General features: G+C 42.5%; 1 protein-coding gene across 2 annotated transcripts; it reads right to left on the bottom strand.

Annotated features, from left to right (window-relative positions):
* Positions 1-5669: 5669 nt before the first annotated feature.
* On the bottom strand, positions 5670-23119 carry Rest (RE1 silencing transcription factor). 2 transcript variants are annotated; one of them, XM_010609518.3, is made up of 4 exons: positions 23022-23119; positions 21802-22793; positions 17093-17176; positions 5670-10734 (listed from the first exon to the last, which is right to left on the bottom strand). In XM_010609518.3, the coding sequence occupies exons 2-4, from the start codon at positions 22694-22696 to the stop codon at positions 8741-8743; spliced, it is 2973 nt and encodes a 990-aa protein (XP_010607820.1). In that variant the 5' UTR covers positions 22697-22793; positions 23022-23119; the 3' UTR covers positions 5670-8740. The 2 variants fall into 2 exon arrangements, with proteins under 2 accessions (XP_010607820.1, XP_010607821.1); XM_010609519.3 differs by having other exon boundaries at positions 21802-22702.
* Between the last annotated feature and the right edge of the window lie 778 nt (positions 23120-23897).

Below are 23897 nucleotides of genomic sequence, written 5' to 3'. Positions count from 1 at the left end.
TTTTGAGACAGGGTCTCACTATGTAGTTGAGACTGACCTGGAACTCACTATGTAGCTCAGGCTGGTCTCGAACTCACAGCAATCCTCCTGCCTCAGCCTCCTGAGTGCTGGGATTACAGGCGTGCACCACCACACCCGGCCCTGGTTCTCATTCTTTGGCAGTCAGTTTGCTATGGCTCAGCCCAGTGGCTCTGCACCCCCAGGACATGCAGTGCAGAGGTAGCAGGTAGGCTGGCCTTGGCCCTTGAGCTGCCACTGAGGCACTGGAGCAGGTGGCAAAGCCAGGCCTCTCTCCTTACTTGCCCTATCCAAGTTCTCACCAAATAGGCTCAGGTGCTCAGAGTGACAGTGTTGGGGTAAAGAGAAACAGGTAGAGGCTGTGCCACCTGCCTCAGTCATGCCACAGGTCAAAGCAAGTCCTAATGGCAGCACAGGCTCCAGCTGATTAGCAAGGCTGTAAAGAACCTGTGGCCAGGCCGGGTATGTAGCTTAGTGACACCGTGCCTGCCTGGCAAGCATGAGGTCCTTAGTTAGATTCCAGGTAGGAAGAAAAGGAAGGGAAAAAGAAATGAGATTCCAGTGCATCACCGACCTTGAGGAAATTCAGGGTCACCTGCTCCTGCTGGATGAAGTGAGCTTGATGCAAACCTGAGCGAGCTGAGTGCTAATTTAAGTTGACCTCACGTAATATAGCCACCAAGTGAAAAAGGGAAGGGGAGCAGAAGTGGTGCACTTGCTTCATTATAAACCCTTTGCAATATTTTCCTTTTAGCAACATGGATTAAGGAAAAAGAAACAAAAAAGCTTTAAAACTCAATTTTCAGCTGGGTGTGGTGGCCCACATGTCAGAGGAGCACTCTACAAGGCTGAGGCAGGAGGTTCACAAGTTTGAGCCTAGCCTGGGCAACTTAGTAAGACTCTGATCTCAAAATAAAAATTAAAAACGGATGGGCCAGGCATGGTGGCGCATGCCTGTAATCCCAGCACTTGGGAGGCTAAGGCAGGAGGATCGCTATGAGTTCGAGACCAGCCTAGGCTACATAGTGAGTTCCAATCAGTCTCAACTACATAGTGAGACCCTGTCTCAAAAAACAAAAAACAAAAACAACAACAACAAAAAAAACGGAATGGGGGGGTGCCTGGAGATTTAGCTCAGTGGTTCTACCACCTACCTCACAAGCACAAGGTCCCAAGTTCGATCCCTGGTACCCACCCCAAAAAAAGGACTGAGAATGTAGCTCAGAGCAAAGGCTCTGGGTTCAGGCCCCAGTACCAAAAGGTAAGGGAGTACCTAAAATATATCCCATCACTTTTCAGGGAGGAAAGGGAGAATAAGGCAGACTCGCAGTGTCCTGAGTGCTACAAACTCCTCTTCCTGGCATCATGTAGACTAGGAGAAAGGCAGGTGCCACGAGACTGGAAGGCATTTCAGGTGTCCTTCACACAGAGGCCATCTGCCAGGACTCCTCAATCTGTACTGCACCAGCCCACACCCACAGCTCCCGCAAGGCCCAGGCTTGCATTAGGGGGAGGCCAGGCGTGGATGAGTCAGGAGGCCCCTCTGTCCCGTGTCAGCTATCAACTCAGGGTTCTGGTTTGGTGTTTGTTTTTTCTGGAGTCATGTTCTGTTGTGGTCCAGGCTGGCCTCAAATTCATGATCCTCCTGCTTCTTCTGCTCCCCAGTGGTGGGATCACGGGCGTATGCCACCGTGTCTGGTTCAACCCAGAGTTTTCAAAATTTCCCATGAGTATTCCAGAAATTTAGCTAAGTGTTGAAAACCTAAAAGAAACCATTTGAGGGCCAGGGATTTAGCTCAGTGGTTCCGCTGCCTGCCTCACAAACACAAGGACCAGAGTTCGAACCCCGGTACCAAAAAAAAAAAAAGAAAGAAACCATTTGAGCTGGGGATGGTGGTACAAGCCTGTGATCTCCACTACTCAAAAGGCTGAGCAGGAGGATCTAGGCTAAGAATGTCAGCAATTGAGCATGAATCGGTCTCAAAGTGTTTTAAAAGGGCTGGGGGAACAAGTATGGTGGTGCATGCCTATAACCCCAGTACTCAGGAGGCTGAGGCAGGACTGCTCCAAGTTCAAGGCCAGCCAAGGTTACATAGTGAGTGAGTCCAAGGCCAGTGTGAACTGCATTGTGAGACCTAACAAAAATGGGCTGAGGCATATAGCTCAGTGTGAAGGCTCTGGATTCAATCCCCAGTACAACAAATTAAAAATTAAAAGGGTGGAGCCATGAATCAGTTGCAGTTGCCCACTCTGTACAAGGGCTGTGCTTTAATCCCTAGTACTAAAAGCAAAAAACAATTGGAACTGTCTCCACTAGTGAAAACTATCCTTAACTGTAAAAAAAAAAAAAAGTTCTAAGGTGAGACAGGTTTTAAAACTTTGTGAACTAACTTTATTTTGCATTTACAGACCTGTTAAGTTTTGAAGAGTCTGTGTAACATAGTTAATGAAAGTAACCAAGTGTTCTGGCAGAACCTAAAATCTGGGGCTCTGCTCAGGCTTCCAGGCACCTGGGCCTGGGCCTCCCCAGGCTCTAACACAGAGTACACCCCCCAGCCCAGAACACATCTAGGGGACGGCACAAGGATCCTCTCTGGAGTTCCTGACACACAGGCCAGCCAGCATCCAAGCTCAGCGTCAGGTGTGCACTGTACCAGCATGCACATGAGGACAGGGGAAACACCACAAGGGCAGGATGAAGGGCAAAGTTGGGGCTGAGGGAGGTGTGCTACACGAAAGGACAGCACAAGCAGAAGCTTATTTCTTAAATCTAACGAACTACAAAAAACAAAACATAAACTCTTGGGGCTGGGGATTTAGCTCAGTGGCACCACACAACCACAAGGTCCAGAATTCAATCTCCAGTATAGCAAAAAATAATGAATTAAAAACCAAGCAAGAACACAAAACCCTGGCTAGGCCTGATGCCTCACCCCTGTAATCCCATCACTTGGGAGGCTGAGGCAGGAGGATCACTACAAGTTTAAGGCCAGCCTGGGCTACAAAATGAGTTCAAGGCCAGCCTGAAATAGTGAGACCCTGTCTCCAAAACACAAAACCACCACCACAAAATCCCTTTTGGGACATGTGCTGCATGTTCACAGAATCTTTTCACCAGTCCCCATGATTTCTGGGAAGCACAGGCCCACAAGGGACCTGTAATTCTCGTGGCATTTGCTGGGGGTACGAGGGATCAAACTCAGGTCCTTGCACTTGTAAGGCAGGCAGGAGAACCAGAGCTAAATCCCCAACCCTTTCCAGTACTTTGTTTCGTTTTGGTTTTTTGAGACAGGGTCTCACTATGTAGTCGAGACTGACCTGGAACTATGTAGCCCAGGCTGGTCTCAAACTCACAGCAATCCTCCTGCCTCAGCCTCCCAAGTACTGGAATTACATGTGTGCCACCATGCCCGGCTCATGACATTTTATTAAGTGAATCAGATAAGACAAACAGCAAGGCTTACAGTACAGGAAGGTCACAGGGCCCAAGCAAATTCAGGGCCAGGAATTTAGCTCAGTGGCACTGCACCTAACTGGCAAGTACAAGGTCCTGAGTTCAATCTCCAACACACAAAAGAATCCAAAACTTAACCTTAAAAGTGTGATGCATTTACCAGAGATCAAACTTGACACCTTCTACTTCTGGTGCAGGTAGCAGAACCACTAAGCTAAACCCCCAGCCCAGTATGATGCATTCTTGAAGAACTAGTCATATAAACAATATAGTGGTTTATCCAAAAATGCTATGCCAGGTGTAGTGGCCCACAACTGAATGACTGACCTAATTGTAGTGGAGAAGCCTGTTGTGCAACCAGAACCAGCCCAGGGCCACAGAGTTCTTGGCGCCCCGTGTACATCCAATCTTCTAAATAGCTAGTACTCTTTTTACTTTCCCACTAGACCCTAGCACATGACTTGTGGGAGGCTGGCCATTTGCCTTTATGGAGCTGTCGGGAACCTCAGCAGTGTTAACTGCACATAGGTAGTGACCCTCCATTGAGACCTCAGACAAAATGGACTGGAGCATGAGGGCAGATGAACATCTAATACATGGAACACTCCTAATGGTTGTTTTTGGTATCAGGGATCGAACTCGGGTCCTTGCGTTTGCAAGGCAGGCAGTGGAACCACTGAGCTAAATCCCCAGCCAGAAAACTCCTAATGGGATTAAGGCTCTGGGGACAACCGGAGAGAGGTCACCCTAGCAATCGGGGAGCCTGAGAAAGGAGGACAGCAAGGTCAAACCAAGCCTGGGCAGCGTATCAAGATCGTGTTTCAAAAATAAAAAGGGCAGGAGATGTAGCTCAAGACCCAGGGTTCAATACCCAGTACAGTACTGAAATCAACCAATCCCAATCCTCAAACTGGTGCCTTATTTACCTGAACGCTGTGTAACTCAGCTTCTTTTCAACACATCTTTCCCAAATTCAAGGCAAAATTTACTAATCCCAGGCCTACAATTGAGAAGAAAGCATGCACATTGAAACTGCCATAGAGGGATGGTCTCAGACCCGCAATACCAACTACTAGCGAGGCTACAAAAGGATTGAGTTTGAGCCCAGCCTGGTTAATACAGTGAAAAATCCACTAAAGAAAGCAAACAAAAAATGAAAACCCCCAAACAAGAACCAAAATAAAGCTGTTAGCCAGGCGTGGTGGCGCAGGCCTGTAATCCCAGCACTTGGGAGGCTGAGGCAGGAGGATTCACTGAGTTCCAGACCAGCCTGGACTACACAGTGAGTTCCAGGTCAGTCTCAACTACATAGTGAGACCCTGTCTCAAAAAACTAAAACAAAACAAAACAAAACAAAACAAAATAAAGCTGTTACATGGACCAGAGGTATGTTAGTAATTTATGATGTAAATCTGGTGAACTATTTACTACCTGCACCTCCAAAAAGACAGGCTTTAGATTATATCCACTGGTGGCAGTGGGTCATCTGGGGGAACAACTTTAGAAAGCATCACAAAGATATTTCCAAGGGCTGGAGATTTAACTCAGTGGTTCCGCCACCTGCCTCACAAGTGCAAGGACCAAAGTTCAATTCCCCGTACCAAAAAAAAAAAAAAACAAAACAAAACAAAAAAACACGTATTTCCAATTCCAGAAAATTGTGGCTTGATATTTGCACCAATAATAAACAAAGGCATCATGCTTTTTCACAATTTTATTTCAACATAACTATGCTTACAGAAATACACTCATATTGGTTAAGAGCAATTTTAATGCAATTTAACTTATCCTACACAATTTCAACCAAAAAGTTGGTACATGGTTTAAGATTTTTAAAAGAATTTGCAATCTGGTTTATTTTTTTCTATTACAAATGTATAAAAGATCCATCAAATGCTGCTAAAGAAGGCAGCAAAAACCTTGAGAAATATACCTTTGGTTTGCCTCAGAAAAGTAACAAGTATTGCACTGTAAAGTTTATAAAATTGGTGCAACAAAACATTGTCGTAATGTTACAATGCCAGTTTACAAAGTTCAGTAACTAATGGGTGTGGGGGAGCCTATGTACACACATGGAACTGTAAAAGCTGTCCGCTTTTCTAATAATAGTAATGTAGATTGTAAATCTACACGGACCAAGATTCAGGTAATTCTTAAATCTGAATTAACACTATCAGCTCACTTCATCTGCTGAAGTCGGTAAGAATTCAGCACATTTAGTTTCTTAAATTTTCCTAATCTATGCCAAGAAGAAAATTAAGTTTCCTCCCCAGCTTTTCAGCCCAGAAGTGGCGCGTTCTACAGACTAGGCATTCCTCATGTGGTCAGTATTCGGGGTGCCACGCGGAGAGGTCAGCTCGGGTTGTAATTTGTATCTGCACTCGTATGCAAACGGTCCCCAAAGTTAGCGAGCACGTGACTTTAGAAGTGACCCTAAACATAAAATGGCCCTTCTTGGAAGACTAGAGCAAACATCAGCCATAGCTGTAAGAAGCCTTATCAAAACAATGCAGCCTCTTACGAGTTAAGCCTCAACAATAAAAAAGGAAGCCCCCAAGTATGAAGCAGCTCTGAAAAAAGGGAAAAATATAACTTAAAATATCTTGAAATCCAATGTGAATATAGGTTCAAAAAATAAGATATTTTCATAAAACTACCTAGGATTAGGCTTATAATATATTCTCTAGTATTTCAAGTTTATCGCTAGTTACTAAATATCAATTTACAAAGAGCATGTTCATTTTTTTGTTCTTTTATCAAAAGGGAAATTCTAGCTTCAATTCTAACGAAGGGGGACTAGAAAATAAAAAGATTCAAATAGTTCCATGCAAACATATTTTGCAAATGGAAGAACTCCCAACTGGACCAGAAGTTCTGATTACTAATATATTTTCATTGAAACAATTTTCAGTACGTATAAATACATGGCATAAAGGTTCAGGACCTAATATAGGGCCTGAGAATCAAGTCCTTGTTTTCTGGAAGAAAGGCCTCAAGTTCCAATTAATTTCCAGTAACAATGTTTTTACAGATCAACTCAACAAGGGGTTTTAATTTCCTTCACAGTTTTTAGCATTCTAGTCTTAAAGACTAGATTAGGAATCTGTTCAATTCACCAAAAAGCAAATTTCTTTCCTTTGCACTATGAAAGAATCCAAAGACCTCTTCCCCAAACAGATTCCCAGTGTCCAGTCTGTGCTTAAAATGAATCTTTTTCAATATAATGTAAAAGGTGAGTTAGATAAAATATGCTCATGAACATTAAAACTAGTCATTAGAAAGATTTAACTAGCTTTATAATTTAACTTTTAAAACATAAATATTTGCAGCTTGATCTCCTGCTGACAATGATTGTCGGAGCCTAGAATTCAACATTTACAAATTCTCATTCATGCACACAGAACACACACCATCATCACACAACTTACTCCTCATGTCTTGAGAGAATCTTCTGCTTCTTTAAATCTTTGGCCTCCGAGTCAATTCCAAGTTCAAATACCTTTTAACTGAAAATTCACTCAGATTTTAACATCTTACACATTAATGCTTATCCTGATCTTTCGTATTGTACTGTCAAAATCTGAAACCTGCCTCAAAGAGATCCCCAGGTAAAGGACAATAAATGAAATGTAAAGGGTTACTTTCAGAACATGGGAGATCAGAATTCAAGATACTCTCATTAGGATCATATTTTACTTACTGCAGTGAACATCTCTAACATAAAATATCCTATGTTGGATTCTTTCACTTTGGCAAGTGGCCAAAGAACCTATAAAAATTTTGGAGTACACACCCCTTTCTATACAAAGTGCTCCTCTAGGAACACTAGGATAGCTGCAGTTTACTTGAGGTCTCACCTGTAGAAAGTGGCTGTCACAGGAACAGCCAGGACACCCACTAGTGTGTGGAGATCCCTGAGCAAGTACAACTTAAATCTGGACTGTATGTAAATTCAAAAGCCATTTTCACGGTATTCACAGGAAGGTGCAGCTGGCTTGCCAGAATTCATACACCTCTCACTATAGATGCATGGTGTGAATAGCTGTGGCTTTGGATTCTCACAAGTGACCCTCTGTAAAACTTGAATAATTAGGTCTCCCAGTTCCAGGTTTGCAAGCCCCAATTATCACCTACAGCTTTTCATTCAATTGAATAGCCACAAGGATACAAACTATGCGTAAGAAAAGGTTTCCCCTAAGGATATGATGTAACACTACAATTACAAATTAGCTATACCAGAACAGGCAAAAATATTGGTATTTGAAATTAAAATTTGTTCAGTATGAAACCTAGTGGTTTATTACAAAATCATAACAGAGCTATGAGTTTACTATATTCATTCATAATAAATAAATTATACAAAACAAATTCTGGCATAGATAAGTGAAAATCAAAAATCAATGAACTGAACCTGCATGTTTCATCTGCTCACAAACTTGCACACACTACTATTCTGCTTAAAAGACAATTGCAGCAAAGAAAAAGACAATTGCCACTTTACAAACAAGCCTAGAAGCATCCCATCAAAGAGGCCAAATAAACATGCATATATGTATAAAGTGTTACTGGTCAACACAAATGCTACTACTTCTAAAGAAAATTTAACTGCATAGGTTAAAGAAAAAAAAAACAATGTGCAACATTTTAAGCCATTAAAGCACCAAAATTTAAAAAAAAAACAAAAAAACACCAAAATCACTGTTTTATGAAGTTTAACACTCAAACATGAAATATTGATCAAAAATCAGGAAGTAAATACCTGGACTGATACAATGTCCATTGTTGGGAGAATTTTTCTTCAGTTTAAATGTCTTTTCTTATCTCTAAAGAAATCTTAAAGTGCTAACTTTATATAAAGCAGGCAAATTCAAGTAATTTGCTATTAAGCCAATTTTTATAGAGCTAAACAAGGTACTAATGATAAACTAAGATGAAACAGAAGACAGAGAAGGAAAAAAAACTGATGAGTTGTAGCTGGGAAGAGCAATAGATGCATTATGCCATCTGGGCCTTCTCATTTCCAGTGAACACATTAGCTAAGAGATTCAGGTCCGCTCGTTTTAGTACAATAACTCCCGTGGATTTTGGGGTTTACTAAAATTTGTACATCAACAGCACACAAAAGCCCTAAGGAAAAGAATGCCACTTAAAAAGATCAACACTGGACACTAATTAAAGCAATCTTAAAAAGTTGTCTACCACTATAAATGAATATAAAAATGTAATAGCTCTCACAAACTAAAAACTGTAACCTTGTCCAAAGTTTAATTACTCCTGCCCTTTAGCTGCTTTTTCAAGGAAGTACACATTAACTAAATGGCGATTGAGGTGTTTGCTGTAATCTTTTTCCTTTCTAAAAGAGCGATCACAGAAGATACAAACAAAATCCCCCTCAGCCACTTTGACCGCCAGGGCTTCCTTTGCATTTTTGGCACTGCTTTCTTGGGGAACCGGCCTAGCCCCATGCAATCCAGAATCATCACTGCCCTCTGACATGTTGTCACTGAGGTCACTTCCATCATGGCTGTGGATGCCTTCATCTTCATCAATTTCCTGAGACTCATTTTCTGTCACGCTAACAGGAGCAGGAGCCGCAGCCAGAGCGGTTTTGCCCACTGCTTCTTGTTCTGCTGGTGGTGGAGAGAAAAGTGATGGCGAAGCTGGTTCTTCAGCTGCAGCACCTTTAGCTGGGAGATTCTCTGTTGTACTCTCCTCAGTGACTGTTTCCATTTCACAAGGCTCAACTGAACGAATCTGACATTCACCATCTGAAGTTCCACCCTCTGGTGTGCTCAGTTTAGGGACTGAAGCTGCAACACCAGAAGATTCCTCGCCGGTAGTTCCAACAGCTCTGCTCTCATCTGCCTCTTCTGCTCCCTCTTTCTGCAGGGGCCCCTCTGTATTTCCTGCACCTTTAGAGAGTTCGTTTTGGTCTACTGATTCCTCCTCCCCTTCCTTTGGCAGTGGTGATGGTGCTGACAGGGCCTGTGTGTCTGTACTCTCCTTTAGAAGCTGACTGTCTTTAACAGGCACTAAGCCAACTTCATTGAGGACTTGTTCCTTGCAGGCCACTTCGCTCTGTATGTTGGGCTTTTCCTTTTTACTGTCTTTTCGGGGAGATTTTCTGGGGATTGGCTCCATGTGAAGGGGAGGCTGTACCGGAGGTGGCAGCTCCATGTGCCCAGGCTCCACATGTGCGGGCTCTGGAGGAGGCACTGGTTCCTGCACGACCTCCATGGGGGCTGGCTCCACAGGCAGAGAACCTGCCTCAACAGCCTCCAAGGGAGCAGTGGGCGCCTCCCGGGCAGCTGGTGGCTCAGCCTGTGCCTGCACAAGCGCCCCTTGCACAACCTCCCCAGCAGGTGAAGGCCCCTCCTCAGCAGCCTGGCTGGGCGCCGTCTGCACAGGCCCCAAAGGCAGCTTGGCCTGCACAGGCCCCTTGGCAGCTGCCTCCTTCTGAGCAGGTTTGCTGCCTCTCTTACTTGATTTATTTTTCAGAGCTTTCTTCTTTGTATTCTTCTTCACACAGGTATTTTGCTTTCTATTTTCCTCTGCTTTGCTGTTACCCCTTGGCACCTCCTGACCATTTCTGGACTTGCTTCCTACTTTCTTCTTTTTTGTTACAGGTTCTTCCTCATTCACAGGATCCTGCGAGGATTGCGCTTCAGCTTCCAGCTTCCTTTTGCTTTTCTTGGTTTTACAGGGTTTTTCTGAATTATGTCCTGTGTGCGCCTCCATCTCTTTTGTCTCTGCAGCGGATTTCCGAGTTCTGGTAGTCACCTGGATCACTGAGACATCACTACAAGGCTTTTTCTCTTTTGAAACATCTTTTTTCTCCGCTTTTACAGATTTCTCATTTTTCTTCCCAGCCACATCCCCCTTTGTTTTTGTCTGTTCCGTTTCTGTTTTTGCACTAGTAACATTAGTATCAGGCAAGTCAACCTCTCGCTTTTTGGTTTTCTTTAGTTTCACTTTTGAGACATCCATTGTTTTATTAGGACAAGTAGGGTGCTTGGATTTGAAATGATACTGGAGATTACACTTCTTAGAAGCAGCATAGTCGCATACAGGGCAATTGAACTGCCGTGGGTTAACATGGAGCTCTACATGTTTTTTGAAATTGCTTCTATCTGCTGTTTTGTAGTCACAGTGAGGGCAGTTAAGAGGTTTAGGACCATTGTGAACCTGTCTTGCATGGCGAGTTACTTCATGCTGATTAGAGGCCACATAACTGCACTGATCACATTTAAATGGCTTCTCACCTAAAGGTAAACAACAAGTATTAGAAGACATAGATTAAAGACATCAAGTTTTAATGTACTTATAAGGAATTGTATATAGGAAATAACCACAAAGACTATCATGCACCTTGTATTTACCATATTTATTTGTATATCTTTTCTCTGCCCCTTGACACTGACTCTCAGACCAAGCAGTGATCATCTCAGTCAACCATCATTTTCAAAAAAATTCAAGTTAGGGTTCTCAAACACAAAGAATAGAAATTTATCAAGTATAAAACTTTTTGACACAGTTCAGATGGGCTCTGGAAGTGAATTTGTAGACAAGGTCACTTAGAAAAAATAATTTAAAATTTTTCATGTTTAGGTACAGAAAAAAAAAGTCCATTGAGTAGAATATAAAAGTTTCAGCTGGACATGGTGACACACACACCTGTAGTCTCAGCATTCAGTGGAGGTAGGAGGATGGCCACAAGTTTGAAGCTAAACCTGAGCTCAAAGCTAGCCTAAACTACATAGTGAGACCATGTCTCAAAAAACCAAAAATTAAGGCCAGGAATTTAGCTCAGTGGTGCCACCGCCTGCCTTGAAAACACAGTCTTGAGTTTGATCTCCCATACCAGAAATAAATAAATAAATAAATGCATACATACTAAATAAAAGTTCCATACATATCTTGCGAAAAATATCTTTTACTATGGGCTATACTTCATGCCCTAGGTATAAGTTTTAAAACTGATTTGGTGTGAGGGAGCAAAAGGAAGCAAAAGCTTTTTCTTGAAATATAACCCTTTTTTCCAATGCCAATGTTGCTATGCTATTTTAAAGCCAAAATATAGCCAAGGTAATTATTCAGAAAACTTTGTAATTTTTTTCACCCTCTAATCTTCTCTATAAAATGGGCAAAGAAACAAGGGTGAGAAGTGACATACAAATAGATATGATATGTAACATAAGCAAACAGTCATAATCACAGGTACATACAAAACCAGACCACACCACCCCCAAGCCAAAGGCATAAGAATACATAGTCTACCTGATACATACCCATCTAGATCACACTCTAGTACATATTACCAAACGGTATCCATACCCCACTGGTCCAATGGAATGCATAGTAGAGAAATGGAAATTGACATTTATGAAAATTCGTCTCACACACTCTCAAATTCATATAAAAGCTTTAATTAAAGTTTTTCATAAAGCAAATTGAGGCACAAAACAAAACCACAGATGCTAATCTTAATGTGACTAGCAAATGTGTAACAATAACCTACTAAATCACTTAACCAGAATAAGTCAGATCAAGTGTGTAGCTAATACTAACAGCTCCTTTGCATGCTAGATGGGTAGTTTCTACCCCACAAGACATTACTCCACACGTGGTCTTCCATGTCCTCTGCAGTGAGTGCTCCAAGGTGGGAGACAAACACTTGCACAGGACACACAGGCACAGGATGGAGAAGACAGCTGGCCCAGGGGCGAAACTGAGTTAGAGCTTCTGGAAAGCGAGCCATGGGCTCTGCAATCAGCACACAGCACAGAGACTTGGAGCATGACATTAAAACTTCTCTGGGGCTCAATGTCTTTAATAATAAAATACTCTCCAAATACTGGAAACCATAAATAATCTGATGGTCCCTGTTAACCATTTAACAGTTTACCCTGAGTGTCACTCATCACTCAGGCAGCACATTTGTTTCTGTACTGAGCCACAATTGGGCAGGTGACATTCAACCAGTTGATTCTTATATTGAATAAATCTGATAGAAATTGTTGTGTTTATATTTCCTGTTGTATTATCATATAAAAGTCACCAAAAAAATAATGCAATATTTGGTCATCCTGGTTTTTTTGTTTTGGGGTTTTTTTGTTTGTTTGTTTTGTTTTGTTTTGAGACAGGGTCTCACTACGTAGTTGAGACTGACCTGGAACTCACTACGTAGCCCAGGCTGCTTCCAAACTCACAGCGATCCTCCCGCCTCAGCCTCCCAAGTGCTGGGATTACAGGCATATGCCACCACGCCTGGCAGTCATCCTGTATTTAAATAACTGGACTAGTAAGTGGTTCAGCAGCTGACACGAAGTACAGAGGAAGTGTTCAATATGCTTGACCCATAACAGCTCACTTTTGGAAGCAACTGCTAACTTTTATTGTGAGTAGATAAAAGGTAATAGCTGGGCAAAGCATTACATGCCTGTAATCTCAGCCACTCAGAAGGCTGAGAGAGACCAGCCTGGGCTATTCAGGGAGCCTGGGGCCAGCCTGGGAACCTTAGTGAGACCCTAACTCAAAAACAGATTTAAAAAACGTTAGAAGGGCTGGCAGTGTAGCTCAGTGGTAAAGTGCTTGCCCAGTATTTATGCTTTCCTGTAAAAACCCTACCTCAGATTAATAGCTGGTGGATGGAGTTTATCTCTTTCTGAAGATGTGTGCTAGTAAAAGAATTACAGGCACAGTGGTGCATGCCAGTTATATCAGCACTTAAGGAGGCCAAGGCAGGAAGATATCAAGTTCAAGGCCAGCTTGAGTAACTTAGTGAGACATTGCCTAAAAATAAAACAAAACAAAACAAGAAAACAGCAAAGTAAAACAGCTGGGGATGTGTAGTTCAGTGCTAAGAGTGCCCTTGAGTTTGATCTCCAATACTGAAAAATAAGTAAACAAATGAAAGGATGTACACAAGCATTAATCAAGGTATAAGCCTCCACGCCTAAATGGTTGAGAAGACAATGAAGATTTTAATGTTTAAAATTCTAATGGCACAAATGACATGGCCATCAACTGATGAAAAGATTTTTTTTTTATACAATGGACTATTCTCTTGTAAGAAAGGATAAACTTGCCAGGCCTGGTGGCACACACCTATAATCCCAGTACTCGGGAGGCTGAGGCAGGAGGATTACTGTGACTTTGAGAGCAGCCTGGGCTACATTGTGAGTTCCAGGTCAGTCTCAACTACATAGTGAGACCGTGTCTCAAAAAACGAAAGAGGAGAGGGGGGGAGGGGAGGGGAAGGGGAGGGGGAGAATAAACTTGAGGCAAGTCTAGCCAGAAGGATAACCTTGAGACCATACTCTTAAGTGAGATAAATTGGACACAAATGTTTGAATACTGCATTGTCTGTCTGTGTGAGAAAGTGGAAGTGGAAATGAGGACTGAAATGTATAACAGATATTGGGAAATGGGTGTACACCTATAATCCCAAGCACTTTGGGAGGCTAACACAGGAGGATCACAAGTCCAAACCCAGGGACGTAGCTCAGTGCAAAGCCACTTTCATATCAGAATGGTAGGAAAAACAGAGAAAAAAGATAGAGAAACATTTAAATAATTACAAGTTAAGTAAAAATACACTTGTGAGCCAGGTGTGGTGACACACACCTATAATTCTATCACTGAGAGTCAGCAAGATCGCCCCAAAAATTCCATTCCGGGTAGCATACCTAGAACTCGGAAATCCTCCTGCTTCAGCCTCTCAATGTTGAGATTACAGGCATGAACCATCACACCTGGCAAAAGTGTCATTTTAACCCAGTGAAGAATCACTAAACAATGGGTCAATTAGATGTGACTTCAACTGGCATACATACCAAAATAAATATCAAGCACATAGAGGTTTAATTTTTCAGTTTACAAGCAATACATGGGACACAAAAGCTAAAGACACTATGAGAAAACAGGTATTCAGAAGGGAGGACATAAGGACCCGAGTTCGATCCCCGGTGGGGGCGGGGGGCATTGTACAGGACAAATGGCCATATATTTTTTTCCAGTACCAGGAATCAAACTTGGGATCTTGCACCAGGCAACAGAACTACTGAGCTAAATCTCCAGCCATATTTCTTCAATGCCTCAGTATTCCCAAAGATAGGGCTGGGACTAAATACAATTTACACAACATATGACAGCTGCAAAGACTAAAAGAGCTACCTTATAAAAAGTTCTTAAATGTCATACTAAAGGACTAGGGGGCCGGGGATTTAGCTCAGTGGTTCCGCCGCCTGCCTCACAAGCTCAAAGACCCAAGTTTGATCCCCAGTACCAAAAAAAATAAAAATAAAGGGCTAGAATACTGCTAACAGGATTTAAAAAAAAAAAAAAAAAAAACCCTACCATTAACAAAGGCTAGCCTAGCCAGGCATGCTAACCCACACCTGTAATCCAGCACTCTGGGAAGCTGAAGCAGGAAGAACTCAAATTTAACCCCAGCCTAAGCAAACTGAGGCACTGTCTCAAAAAATAAGGCTCAGCATAAAGATCTTGGGCTTACTCCCCAATACCAAAAACAAAGCCAGATGTGGTTGCACATGCCTGTAATCATAACACCCAACAGGCTCAGTCAGGAGGACCACCTGAAGTTCAAGGCCAGCCAGAACTAAGTAGTGAAACCCTGTATCAAAAGACAACCAAAGGGCTGAGGATTTAGCTCAGTGGTGCTGTCGCCTCTCTTGCAAGCACAAGGTCCCAAGTTCGATCCCCAGTACCACAAAAACAAAACAAAACAATAGACAACCAAGTTACCAAAGGAGAATGAAATCAAGAAAAATGTGGCAGAGCTCAATAGCTAAGGAGATTTAGAAGGATCGCTCAGCCTACATTAACATGACAGATACGCAGGGTCAACCAGCAAACACTAACAGAGAACTGGGGACTGACTGGTACAGAGGCAGACCATGCATCAAGCACTGAGTTCAATCCTCGGCATAAAAAAATTTTTAAAAACTAAGGAGTATCTTGACAGCTGCTCAGTATAATTAAATATGCAATTTTCTAGTAGATATATTACGAAAGTAAAAAACAGGCAAAAATGTAGTGATTTTTAACCTAATACATTCGATATTTTCAGCATGTAGTCAGTATTTTTAAAATAGGTATTTTACTTTCTTTTCTTCCTAGTGTTTGGAATCCAGTATATACTTAATAGGTCTCAATTCAAACCTCCACGGTGTACAATTCAATGGCCACAGGCAGCCAGTGGCCACACCTGGCTGGACTGCAAAGATCTTCAGTAACTTGAAGGTACATCTACAGTGAATTCACAAAGAGCAGGAATGAAGCATACTTTCCACACAAAAATACCCATCCTCCATCTAGAAAGAGTATTCTGATGATGGGCCAGGGATTTAGCTCAGTGGCACTGTGCCTGTCTCACAAGTGTAAGGTCCTGAGTTCAAATTGCTGGTATGGAAAAAAAACTTATTCTGGTCAGAAGCAGTTCACCAAGGATCCCTTAGGACAAAAATACTGACCTGTTCAAGGCCATATAAATAGACTGGGGATGTATCTCATAGGCCCATCACTTCCTTACCAGGTTCAGGGCCATGGGTTCAACCCTCAGAACTCTGCGGGGGCGGGGATTATCTAAGCTAACCTCTACCTTTTGTGGGCTGCTAGGCATGAGGTCTGACCTGCGAACAGAGCCCCAGAGATGGGGACAGGGAAACAATGAGGACCATCACTGCTACAGCTCCCGGGGTTTTCTCTACAGTACTGCACTTTGTCTCTGAGTAAACTGGTCTTCTGGAATATGTATCACTTTCTTTAAATTCAGCTTTTATAAATCAGTGCTCAATATCCCCACCAAGTTAGAACAAACCCAAAATTTTAAAACTGAGGAAGAATCCTTAAAACCAGCAAACACATACTATGAAACTCAGTGTTCTACTGTTAAGAGGAATGTGAGAAAGCAGACACTGAAAAACAGATATGGGCGTGGTGGTGCGCCCTGCAATCCCTGCACTTGAGAGGCAGAGGCAGGAAGACTACACTGAGTCCAAGACTAGCATGAAAAAGGGAGACGCTGTCCCAAAAATTTCTTTCATAAAGGCAGTAGGGCAGGGACCGGGGATTTAGCTAAGTGGTTCTGCCACCTACCTCGCAAGTTCCCCATACCAAAAAAAAAAGACATACATAAAAAGGCAGAGGACGTAGAATACCGTGCGACAAGTGGGTGGATGCACACACTGGCCTTATCCATGTGTGCCTCGGGCTATGTGACTTCTCCGGGAGTCAGGGAACTCTTAAACAGTCTCCATCTCTATACCACTCTATTACTGAACTCTGATTATTTCCACTGTGATTCCTAAGTTATTTCAAGGACAGGCCATAAATGAAAGACTTGGTTCTTTGCTCAGCCTAAGCTCACTCTGCAGAGCTTATTCTATATTCTATATTATTCTATATTCTTATTTCTATATTCTCAAATAAATTTTGCCACTGCCAAAAGAAAGAAGGAAAGAAAGATAGATTGATTTGGTTCCAGGTCTAAAGTCTTTTTATATAACTATAACAAAAAAGAAAAAGAACACAAATTTAGTAAAAAATAAAAATGACAGTTTACTGGAAATGGTAGAAAAGGTCCCATAAATTACCAACCTGAATGAGTGCGCATATGTCTAGTTAGATGAGTCTTCTGAGAACTTGAATAAGGACAAAGTTCACATTTATATGGGCGTTCTCCTGTAAAATTGTAACAAATAGCATTTAAATGCCAAAATAAAGCCAAAAGCAATTCCCACCAATAGACAACATTTAGCACTGCACACTTTTTAACACAGATTTTCCTACTCCTTACAGAACAATTTTAAACACATTAGAAACATTATTTCAGAATTTACGTAACTACATTATTTAAACTTTGCTGACAAAAAAATTGCCACTGGCATCCTTAATTCTCACAGCCATCTTGATTTTTTTTCCTTTTTTGAAGACAGGGTCTCACTATACATAGTTCAGTTTGGCCTTGAATGCACACCAATCTCATGCCTCAGCCTGAGTGCTAAGATTACAGGTGTGTACTACCACACCCAGCCATCTTAGCTTTCAATTTTACATGTTGAACTGAAATACCATCTTGGTAAAGTATCACAGAGTATGTTTTTTAACTTAACTAGAATTATCCTTTAAAAATATCTTGGCTGGTTAGCCAGGAGTGGTGGCACACACCTGTAATCCCAGCATTTGGGAGGCTGAAGGCTGAGTGAGGCAGGAGGATCGCTGTGAGTTCGAGACCAGCCTGGGCTACATAGTGAGTTCCAGGTCATTTTCAGCTACATAGTGAGACCCTGTCTCAAAAAAAACAAAAAAAATTAAAAACTAAAAAAAATCTTGGCTGGGACCGGGGATTTAGCTCAGAGGTTCCACTGCCTGCCTCGCAAGCCCAAGGACCTGAGTTCGATCCCTGGTATAAAAAAGAAAAAAAAGAATCCTGGCTGGTGGCTGGACATGTAACTGAGTGGTAGAATTCTTCCCCAGCATGTATGCGGCCTTAGGGTTCAATCTCCAGTACAAGGAAGCATTTGGATGGGTGTACACTCAATGGTCAAGTACATGCTGGGCACACTAATTAGCCTTGGGCTCAACCCCAGCACAGTAGTGTGTATGCGGCCTTAGGGTTCAATCTCCAGTACAAGGAAGCATTTGGATGGGTGTACACTCAATGGTCAAGTACATGCTGGGCACACTAATTAGCCTTGGGCTCAACCCCAGCACAAGACAGGCAGACAGACAGACCCAAATTTTGATGCTACCGGGTAGCAAATTTTCTGATCCTTAAAAAGGGTCATTCTTGGGCCAGGCATGATCGGCCTTAGGGTTCAATCTCCAGTACAAGGAAGCATTTGGATGGGTGTACACTCAATGGTCAAGTACATGCTGGGCACACTAATTAGCCTTGGGCTCAACCCCAGCACAAGACAGGCAGACAGACAGACCCAAATTTTGATGCTACCGGGTAGCAAATTTTCTGATCCTTAAAAAGGGTCATTCTTGGGCCAGGCATGATGGCACGTGCCTGTAATACCAGCACTCAGGAGGATCGCTGTGAGTTCGACACCAGGCTGGGATACATAGTGAGTTCCAGGTCAGTCTCAACTACATAGTGAGGCCCTGCCAGAAAGGAAAGAAAGAAAAGAAAGAAAGAAAGGGAGGGAGGGAGGGTCATTCTGCCATCTGAAATGTCAGATTAAACTAACAACACTTAAGTACCCATGTTGCTGCTTTCAACTAAAAATACTCCTGGTAGCCAAGCTCAGTGGTGCAAGCCTGCAATCCTAGCACTCAGGAGGCTGAGGCAGAACTGTGAATTGGAGGCCAGTCTGGGGTACACAGCAAATTATAGGGCAGACTGGGAAATACAGTAGGACCCTGGCTCAAAAATGATTTCAAGAGCTGGGGATGTAGCTCAGTGTGCAAAGGTCTTGGGTTCAATCAAGGAAAAAAAAAAACTAGACAACTGTTTTGATCTAGTCTTTGGCCACAAGACAGTAATATTGATTTTGGCAAAATTACCAAGAGTCCAGTACAATCACTTATCAAAAGAACACAGTACAATGTGAATTTCCTATTATGGGAATTTAAAGATCTTTTTTTGGGGGGGGTACCAGGGTTAGAACTTAGTTCCTTGCACTTTCGAGACAGGTGCCCAGAACCAATAAGCTAAATCCCAGGCTATGGGAATTTAAATAAGACAATACAGGCTGGGTGTGGTGGTACCCACAAGAAATCCTAGCACTGAGGCAGGAGAAAGTTTGAGCACAACCTGAGCAACTGTATCTCAAAAAATAATAAAAAGGTTGGACATGCAGCTCAGCTGACTAGAGGCTGAGGCAGGAGGATGGCAAATTCCAGCTCAGCTTGGACAAGTTAAATTAGTTGAAGCCGGGCTTGTTGGCACACACCTGTAATGTAATCCCAGCACTCTGGAGGATCGCTGTGAGTTCGAGACCAGCCTGGGCTATACAGGTCAGTCTCAACTATATAGTAGGACCCTGTCTCAAAATAAATAAATAAAATTTAGATAGATAGATAGATAGATAGATAGATAGAAAGAAAATAAATAAATAAAATTTAGATAGTTGAAACTGTCTCCAAAAAGCAAAAGATAGGTAATAGCACTCAGTGGTATAACACTAGCCTAGCATGCAGGAGACTGGAGATTCAATTCTCAGCACCTCCAAAAAAAAAAAAAAATTTTTCTTCTCAGTGCTGCGGACCAAAACCAAACCTCAAGCATGCTAAACTGAGGCTGTGCTTACCTGGCTCCTAACCTGGGACAAGAGCCGTACTTACAGACTAGGAAGGTCCTCTGAACCTGGGAGTGCGGTTAAAGGATAACTAACTATGTCTAAAAGTCTCCTTTCCCACTTGGTAGGTTTGCTTTCTTGGAAAACGTTTTCAGTTGGTGGTAACACACTTATTTTTTAAAAACTCACTTTTCTCGTTTTGGGAAAAATGACAAGTTGTTTCATTTAGGAACTCAGCACCACAAAAGTAAAAGGTTTTTAAGTGGAAGGTTTTGATTAAATGGAACTATGCAAGATCCATCATGGAGTTTTCCTTTTTTGTCAAAGCCAGTAATTCCTTTAGAAACTACATCTTACCTGTGTTCACTGTCACTTAAACACAACCCCTAGATAACCACCCTAGGTTGTTAGAGTACGTACTTCGGGATGGGTACTGTTAAGATTTCTGAGATATTCTTCCCAAATATCATTCAGTGCTCTACAGGTACTTTTAACCCTTCAGCCATACACATACACATGCAGAATGAACAGAGCATGTGGTGAATGCTTAATTTTAAAAATTGTTATTACAGTAAAAGACAGTGTCATTAATTTCCCCAAAATACTCCTCACTTTCACTTATTCCATCATTCTTACAAATGGTAGCTTATAAAAACATTACTGCATACTGTCATCCAGCTTATTCACAGATCTGACACCAGCAGAATTCTGGCTCTTTCCCCAAGTCAAAATGACCAGGAAAGGCCAGGTGTGGTGGCACTCCGGGAAGCTAACACAGGAGGACTGCAAATTCAACCAAGATCTGGGGTCTCAAAATAGGAAGTTTTGTTAAAGCATGGAGAGTTCCACTCCCAGTACTTAAAGGTAAGCATCTTGAATCAATTCAGGACATCAAAGCAGCCCTGCCAGCACAAGTAAGGACACTCATGAAATTGGACTTCCAGAACTATTTTAAAAGATGCCATGAGGCGAGGTACAGTGGCCCACTCCTGCAGTCCCAGCCCTCGTGAGGCTGAGGCAGTGAGCTCAAGGCTAACCTGGACTACACAGTGAGACCTCATGTCAAAACACAAGTTGAAAGAAAGTGCTAAGGGGCCGAGGATTTAGCTCAGTAGTTCCACCGCCTGCCTTGAAAGCACAAGGTCCTGAGTTCAATCCCCAGTACCAAAAACAAAACCAGAAGTGCCAAGAACTCTCCAAGATGAATGTAATTATTATGCATCTCAAACTTTTTTTTTTTTTTGGTACTAGGGATCGAACTTGGGTCTTTGTGCTTGTGAGGCAGAAGCCAGAACCACAGAGCTAAATCGCCCACCCTCAAACATTTTTATTAATGCAAAAAAGCAGCCAGTCATGGTGGCCCACACCAGTGCTCCAGGCTGAGGCGAGGCAGCCAGCTCAAGACCAGCACAAATGACATGACAGTGAGCCTGCCTCAAAAAACAAACAAAACTTTAAAAATCAGAAAGTAATGAAGTGGCAGCAAGGATGGGATAAGGGTGTCTGAAACAAGGGTAAATAATTTGTGCAGCAAAATATGCCAATGTCTTTTAGACTAATAAACTAAGATTTAAACATTCACCGTATTTTCTTGTCACACCTTGTATTTTTACCCGTGAAGAAAACAGGGCATGAAAATTAAATAATTTGTCCAAGGTCACAAAGAAAGCAAATAATGGATCCTAGATTTGAACCCAGGTCCCCTTTGTCAAATACTATTTAGGACCCACTCAATTAGCAAATGTGTGTGGTGAACCATGCACACCTGCAATCATAGTACTCAGGAGGCTGAGGCAGGGGGATTGTTGCAAATTCAAGGCCAAAGTCAGATTGAAATACAAAGGCAGGGGATTTAGCTCAGTGGTTCCACCACCTGCCTCAGAAGCCCAAAGTCAAGTTCAATCCCAGGTACCCCCCCAAAAAAAACCCTATCTCCAAAAATAAAAATTTAAAAGGGCTGGAAATATAGCTCAGTTTGAAGGCCCTGAGTTCAATCCCCAGCACTGCCAGTCAATTAAAAAAGACAAGTAGGGTTGACCTGGAGGACAAGGCTTCTCTTACCTGTGTGAGTGCGGACATGCTGGACGTAATTGTTCTTTCTGTCTGAAAAGTAGTTGCACTTGCCACAAGTGTACACTTTCCTAGGGAAGTGATTCCTCAGGTGTTTCCTCCAGTGGTACTCGCTGACGGTGGTGTACGTGCAAATGATGCACTTGTACACTCGCTCGTTATCCCCAGCTCTGCTGTGGTGCTTCAGGTGAGCGGTGTAATGATCATACCGATTGGTGTTATAGCCACAGCGATCACAGCGGATGGGGCCCTTTGAGAAATCTCCCTCCTCAGCAGCAGAAGCACCAGACTCCCTGGCTTTGGCTTGCTTCTCTGCACTTTCTTCCACAAAAAACTTCTTGGCACTGTGAACTCTGATGTGATGCACAAACTGTTCCTCGGATTCTGCTTCATACTGGCACGGTTTACAGCGAAACGGTTTGGTCTTCAAGTTCTTGCATTTGTCCTCTGTTCCAGGTGTTTCAGGAGGAAGATCTTTATTTGAGCTGTAAATCTCAGGGGCAGCTGACGCCTCAAATACAGGCTGTGGCTCTACAACACTGAGCTCCAGATTCCTCAGTTCCACGTTCTCCAGTCCAGTAGGTACACCCTTCACTTCAGAAGACTCCTCCAGTCCTTCTCCATCACTATCTGAGAAGTTGTTATCCCCAACAGGCATCAATTCTGCCATCTGCCTTTCTTCACCAACTAGGTAATCACAGCAGCTGCCATTTACTTCCCCCGTTAGGGCCACATTGGCCAACATGATGAGCTGAGGGGCAGCCAGTTCAGCTTTGGAGAGGTCGTGCAGGTCATACATGTCGTTAGGCAGGGCCATGCCCATGTTGCTACTGCTGGTGAACAGCCCGGCTCCTCCAGACGCCTGCCCCATCACCTGGGTGGCCATTGTAGTCTGAATTGAGAGCAAACAAAAGGAGAACAAGAGAGAGCACCTTAAACACAACTCAACCTAAAATCAGAGCGTCACTCCAATTCTTCATAACCTAAAAAGAAAAATGCATTTTAAACATAACCATTACAACTCATTGAATTTCATTTATTAAAAACAAACCTTTAGACTATTTTTTGTTCGGCTGGGGATATAGCTCAGCAGGAGAACATTTGCCCCGCAAAGAAATATTTTTAATTCCTAATTTTTTATACTAGTCACCAAAAGTGAGACAAACGTTTCTCTATCCAAAAAAAATTATCATTTGCTCGACATAACTCACCTACTTCTATCAGCAACATGCATGTATATCAAACACCTTTTTCTGCTGCAAAACACAAACAAGAAATTCTGCATTTTTAATGATGATTTGTTACTTTAAAAACCCAATATAGGAATAGTAAACTGTCTCCTCAGTTCTCCCCTTCAGCAGTTCAAAGATCTGCATCAGCAATCCAAGAAATTTACAATCATCTGTGCATATATTAACTACACTTGGGTAGGTAAGGAAGCCTATAACTGGTCAATTTAATTAAATTTTACGGGAACTCAATGTACTCCAAAAGAATAAAGTACAGTGAAAGCTACCTCTTAAGTCTCAATTTTTTGATGTTTCAAAACATAAAAAGGCAAAATAAAAACTATGGATTCCCCTTTCCTGTGCAACAGGAAGTTTATTCGAAACTTCACTAACTAATGCAAACAATCCCCTGCCCCAATCCCTTAATAAAATGATCTTACATCTCGGCGGGGCAGTCTGCAACTTTCTTGCACTATGCTTGACTTGGCCTACTTGCCTAGTGGAAGCCATTACAAGATCACCTTCTTGAAATCAAGTTGGGTTTTAAATGGCCTGAAACACGTTCCCTTCCAGTCTGAAAAGGTGCTGCTCTCCCTCCCACTAACTCCTGTCCTCTCGTAAACGACAAAGAAGCAAAATACTGAAACAAAGTTAAGCCGAAAATTAAAAAAATAAATCCGTTTCACCCCAGGGTACAAACCCGTTTAGTTCTCTGTACCAACAAAGTTGGAACCGAATGCCATCACAGGATACCGAGCGAAAGCTGTCCTGCGGCTCCACAGCCCGACCACTGGCCCACTCACCGCGATCTCCCTTTCCGAGCGCGGCCACCCACCCGCCACCTCCCTGCAGACGAAA

The sequence above is a fragment of the Fukomys damarensis genome, unplaced genomic scaffold (genome assembly GCF_012274545.1).
Source record: "Fukomys damarensis isolate Sample0158 unplaced genomic scaffold, DMR_v1.0_HiC HiC_scaffold_35, whole genome shotgun sequence".
NCBI lineage: Eukaryota > Metazoa > Chordata > Mammalia > Rodentia > Bathyergidae > Fukomys > Fukomys damarensis.
The sequence above is the reverse complement of the archived record's forward strand: the minus strand, read 5'-3'. Positions and strand labels throughout refer to the sequence as shown.